This window comes from Tupaia chinensis, unplaced genomic scaffold (assembly GCF_000334495.1).
Source record: "Tupaia chinensis unplaced genomic scaffold, TupChi_1.0 Scaffold000146_1, whole genome shotgun sequence".
NCBI lineage: Eukaryota > Metazoa > Chordata > Mammalia > Scandentia > Tupaiidae > Tupaia > Tupaia belangeri.
The window spans coordinates 742116-748115 of record NW_006159616.1 but is presented as its reverse complement, the minus strand read 5'-3'; the positions used below and the strand labels follow the sequence as shown (position 1 = coordinate 748115).

Sequence of the window (6000 nt, the reverse complement as noted above, 5' to 3'; positions counted from 1 at the left end):
CGGGAAGGAGAGGGGGCTCACCATGCCTGCCGAGTGGTTCCAGGCTGCAGCCGGGACAGGATCTCCTACCCGGTTCCGACGGGTGAGTACCTCTGAGACAGTGAGGCTACTTTGGGTCCTTCTGGAAGAGAGCTCAGAGGCATCCCCTGAGTTTCCTACTCTTCGAGTACCCTGCTCAGAAAGGTAGGGCCTGGGCTGTTCCAGTTCTGAGAAGTCTGTGGAAGACCTCTGGGTGTAGGCATTGGTAGATTCCACGTTTTTACCTATTCGAGTTGGGGTGTCTTCTAAAGAAGATTTCAAGTCTCGCCTGCTCTTCCAGGCATTCCGCACAGTAACATGCCTGGCATCTGAGGAGCCCACTTCTGAAGGGGCACTATGGCTTTTCCACCTGATTGTCTCCGCTGGGGGTGCATGGCTATTCCTCTCTACAGGATCCGATGGCTTGATTATAATGCTGCTTCGAGAGACCACTGTTTCTGGTCTGTTCTTTAGGGGCCCATCTCCCGTTCTTTCAGCTTCGGACAGCTGCAGTGTGATGTCGTGTTTGTGAATGGAGAGCTCGAACGGGGAGCCGACGTGGTTGCTAACAGACGCGTGCTCTGGAGGGCCGACCTGGATGTTGCTGGTGGATGTGTGCCTCTCCCTCAGGGTGTCACCTGGGGTGGCTCGAGGACTGCTGCTGTCAGAGGGGTAGATAGTGATGCTGCTTGTGACTTTGTTTGGCCCTGGTTTGGAGGTGGATTTCTGTTTTTCCAAAATAGCTTCGGTGCCAGACCCTCCCATGATTTTTTTCACATCTTTATCAATGATGACAGGTTTGATGACAGCTCTGGACCGCAAGGCCTCTCTGGGGCTGAAGGGCCTTTGGCTTTTTGCTCCTGCACCATTGGCATCTGGGAACTCTACAGCATTGGTGGAGCCTCTGACAGGTTTCACAGATTCGCTTTCTGCTCCAGCATCTTTATCATTCTCAAATAGGGCGGCTCGGGGTCCCCCTCGGGATTTGGCCTTGTCTCTAGAGTTAGGTTGTAGCCTGGGCTCTGGCTCTGGAGTGATGGTTGTATTTACCAACTTGGCAGTTACAAGAGATGTTATGTCCAAGTCCTCGTCCGAGTCTGGCTTCTCTTTGCCACTGGATTTGATGACACGGTACCTCAGGGCTTCATGTTGGCCGTCTTCCGTCACACCTGCTCCGGCATGATCTGCGCCTTCTTTATTTGGGGTTGAAAAGCCCTGAAGGATATTTTCTTGGCTTCTGGAGCTGTAAGGATACTTTGATAAAATAGGAGCCTTGGAATTTGGGGAACTAGTGTCAGCCTCCAGGCCATTGGCAGCCTTTTTGCCCTTAGAGAGTCCTTCCGAGGAAGATCTTCGAGATGAGGCCAGAGCGCCAACGGCTTTAGAACAGCCAGAGTCTGCAGCCTGAGTTATTTGGCTTCCATTGCCAGGCACCTGTCCCCTCTTGCCAATGAGGGCCTCAGAGGAGGTGTCAGAAGCCTTTTCAGCTCTGCCTAATATGTCATTGGGAACAGATCCGTGTGTGGTGTCACTAAACGTTCGTGTTGCCTTCTCTACTTTTCCCTTCAAACCACTCTCAGTGCCTGACTTGGGAGTTCCCTTCCAAACTTTACTGTGCTCCTGGGCAGCTGGGGGGTAGCGGCTAAGCACCGATGGCTGCTCCCTGGACTTCTTCCCCTCACTCTGGGAGGATCCAGGGGCAGATCGGTCCTCGGTTTTCTTTGTGTCCTGAGTCCCACTGTCTGTACCTGCCCCTGTATTGGAAGCCTTGGCTGCCCTTCTGCTGGCAAAATTGGGAGAGGAGACCTGCCTGGTACTCAGGGAGTAGTTTTCATTGTTGAGAGTAAACTCTCTGTTTCGGAGTCTTTCTCGCTTATGCTGAGGAGAGAGCTCCCGGGCTGTGTGCTTGGACACAGGTGCCTCGTTCCCATGGCCTCTAAACTTAGTCCTCTCATGTCTGCCTTTGCTGGACAGGAAAGCTTCTTCCCCTTCCACCTCCCCATTTTCTAACTCCTTCTGCTTCTTGATTTGTAACTTTATTTCCTCCAGCTGGCTGGCTAGCAATTTGTTTTTATTTTGTTCGCTGAGGTAATTATCCTGAAGGTCATTATTCTTGGCTCTCATTTTCTTGAGCTCTTCTTCCAAGGATTCAAAATGTTTGATTTGCGTCTTCAGTTTCTCAATCTCTTGGTTAAGGTCTTTGACTTTGTTGTCTTCCTGATTTCGGTTCTTTTCATTTTCGGATTTGTTTCTTGTTTCATTCTCTACCTGCTTCAGGTAGTCCAGAGTGCCTTTCCTTCTGGATTCTTTGGTCTGCAGTGTGGACGAGATCCCGTCCTCAATCCGGAGGTCGTTCCTTTCCAGATTGGAAGCATTCCTTGTATAATCTCTGTTCGTTTTTTTGTTCTGCTCCAGTTTCTGTGTGAGCTCTTTTATCAATTTCTCATTCTCTTTCTCCTTTTCATTCAAGTATTTCCTCTCACTTACAAAGCTCAGAGTTAATGCTTTGAGCTTCTCTAACTCTGACACTAAATTCTGCTCAGTTTTATCCAGGCGGTCCTCAGAAGATTCCAGTTCTTTCACTTTGACTCTGAGCATTTCCAACTCAGAGGAGATTTTCTTGGTCAGATTTCTCTCCTCATTCAGGCTCAAACAAAGCTGGGTACAATCATTCTTACTCCTGCTAAAGGCCTCCTCTAGCTTCTCTAATTCAGCCATTCGTTTCTGAAGCCGCTCAATCTCAGATTTCAGCTCCCGGGTGAGGTTTTCCTCCTCTTCAAGCTTCTCCTTCATCAGATGACAAAGGTCCTCTGCTCTCTTGATTTCCTCATCCTTGCCTTCAATTCTCAGCACCCGCTGGCGCAGCACTTCAATCTCAGCCAGCATGCTGGAGTTGCTGCCTTCCGCCTGAATCACTTTGTCCTGGAGATCCAGGAGCTCATCCTCTGCTTTCTGGAGGTTTTTGGTGGCTTCCTCCAGCTCATCAAGGCGGCGGCTTAGACTCTGTAACTTAAACCGCAAGTGACGGCTGGAGGCGGTTTCCTTGTAGCTTGTAACTTCAGCCATGTCTACTGCCAGCCAGTGTGGGCTCCTAGAGGCGTCCGATTCTGCTCCAGGGGATGAGAAGCTGTTACCTTTCTCTTGGCATCCACAACCTTCTCTGACAGCTGGAAACCATTATAAGTCTACAAGAGGAAAGCAGAAAGTGTGTTGGTCAGCAAGTCTGAAACATGCACTTCCACTTCCAGCCATACAGAGTCCCCAACTGTAATCACTGTGCTTCGAGCACAGCAGGTGCTCATGTGTGTCGACTAAGTAAATGAATGAACTTGTAAGAAAACATGGCACAGTACGGCTAACACTGGGCGGATGCCACTAGTGGCAACACGGCAGAAAGACACAGAAGGTGGGGCCAGTGGGTGGTATGGTGGTTAAGGCGCTGTATCCCACATGGCCAAATGTGTGGATTGAGTCCCAGACCTGGCAGCTTGAAAAACATGCTACATACACGTGTGTCCATGTCCAAAGTCCTAGGTGGCGGGTAGAGAAGGAATTGAGGTGTGGCTACTCCCCTGGGGGAGTCATTTCTCACTTTCCCTCTCTCTCTGTTCCTCTCAGTCTCTCTGGAGAGTCCACATGCTCTATGGCAAAACTTTTTTTTTATTTTAATTTTTTAGGTTTTTGCCTTAGGGCGCATGCCCTTGCTGGAGGGAGAGAGAGACATGGACAGTGACAAGGAAAGTGAGAAATCAACCCCCGGGGAGTATGGCCATGCCACAGTCCTTTCTCCACTCTCCTCCCAGGATCTTTGGGCACAGTCACTGGGCCTGGGACTCGAACTGCAGTTGACCATGTGGGAGTCCAACAACCGCTACAACATCTGATGAAAACTGTTATCCCAAATATACAGAGAATGCTTATCGTTTAACAGTAAGAAAATAATCCGATTTAAAAATGGGCAACAGGGTCAGTCTACTGACCTGTAGAGTGAGCTGAACTGCAATGCTGGATTCACTGGGCAGCTGTGGTTTCAGATCCCTGGTCAGCCTACAGACGTGCCAGGCACACGTGTATGGAGCCAAAAGCCTGACAAGCCAGAAGGCTAGGAATGGGTGGTGGGGTACAATGAGACGCTGCGTCTCTCCTGTGCATGCAAGTGCATGTACACTCTGTACAGTAGGTAAAATTAATAAAACTTTCAAAAAGGCAAAAGACCTGAATAGACATCTCACCAAAGAAGATACATGAGTGGCAAACAGGCCTATGAAGATACACTCAGCATCGTGTACCATGTGGGAACTGCAAATTAAAACAAGATAGCACCAGGCCATCCGGTGGCATGGCGGTTGGGGTGACTGGGTCTCACATGGTTCAGGCCCAGAATTTCAAGAGAAGAGATTGCAGCCTGGCCATTCCCCTTACCCCTTTCTCTGTCTCTCTGGCAAATTAAAACATGATAAAACAACATAAGAACAAGATAGCACCATATGCCTATTAGAATGGCCATCCAAAACACTGACTGCACCGAATGCTGGTGAGGATGTGGTGCAACAGCAGCTCTAACTGCTGATGGAAACGCACAACGATACAGCCACTTCAAGACAGTTTGGCAGTTCAAGACTGATCGTACTTTTTTTTTTTTTTTTTTTTTTTTTTTTTCATTCGGCAATTTCACTCGCTTTTTTGCTATAGGGCATGTGCACTCAACAGACAGAGATAGAGAGAAAGTAAGAAACACCCCCTGGGGGGATGGCCATGCTGCAATCCCTTCTCCATTCTCCTCTCGGGATTTTGGGCACACACACACACGCCCAGCATGAGTTTCAAGCCTTTAGGTCTGGAACCCTAACCTCAGTCAGCCATGAGGGAGTCCAACAATGTAACCATTACGCCATCTGCTGGTCCCAAGACTAACCATATTCTTACCATATGATCTGGCAATCACTGCCTTCGTATTTACCCAAATGAGTTAAAAACTTCTGTCCACACTGGGGCCAGTCAGTGGCATGGTGGTTAAGGCTGCTGGATCCCACATGGCCTACGTCACGGTTTGAGTCTCAGACATGGTGGCTTGCAAAACACCGGGCATGTGTGTGTGCTTGTCCAAAATCCTGAGAGTGGAGAAGAGACTGCGGTGTGGCCATCCCCAGAGTACTCTCAGCTCTTTCTCTGTCTCTCTCCAGAAAGAACATGTGCCCTATAGCAAAACTTAACAATTTTAAAAATAACAAAAAACCTTTGTCTACACAAAAACCTGCGTGTGAATATTTATAGCAACTTTATAATTGTCAAAATTTGAAAAAAACCAAGATGTCTCACTAGGAGAATGGATAAATGGGTATATCCAGGCAATGGAATATTACTCAGTACTAAAAAGAAATACTATATCATGCCGTGAACAGCATGGAGGAGCCTTAAATGCGTATTACTAAGTGAAGGAAGCTGACCTGAAAAGCTACATATTTGATTCCAACTCTATGACATTCTGAAAACGGCAAAACTATAGAGACAGTAAAAGGATCAGTGGTTGCTGGGAGGAGAGAAACGGGGATGAATAGGTGAAGCACAGAGGGTCTTAAGGCGGTAAAGTACTATGCATAATACTACAATTGTGGACATATAACGCTATATATTTGTCCAAACCCATGGAATATTCAACATTAAGAGTGAAATCTTAATATAAACTATGGGCTTTGGGTAATAATATAACTAAACAAACAATAAGGCAGTCCCTTCCATAGGAGAGGTAAAATGCAACACTGCAAGGCAATCCCACAATTCTAGGTCAAGTCCAGAAACCTTCCTGAGCGTCCTGGGCACATACATGAACATGACCTGGTCTCGCTGAAGGGTGGGAGTGGATTATGGCATCAAGACCCTGTTAGGGGTGCTAGGTCTCTTTTTCACTCAAAAAAAAATACATAAACCTAAAAAGATAAGGATTCATGTAACAGTTACTCCAAAAACAGACCACAGGGGGTA

The 6000-nt window shown here is 47.8% G+C and overlaps 1 protein-coding gene across 2 annotated transcripts in view; it reads right to left on the bottom strand.

Annotated features, from left to right (window-relative positions):
• The window catches only part of LUZP1 (leucine zipper protein 1), a 63487-nt gene that overhangs the window by 6542 nt on the left and 50945 nt on the right, over positions 1 to 6000 (bottom strand). For both annotated transcript variants that reach the window (XM_014586524.2, XM_006145159.3), the window contains exon 3: positions 22 to 3203. In XM_014586524.2, coding sequence (XP_014442010.1) covers positions 22 to 3084 — 3063 coding nt within the window. In that variant the 5' untranslated portion in view covers positions 3085 to 3203. The remainder of the gene's footprint in view (positions 1 to 21; positions 3204 to 6000) is intronic.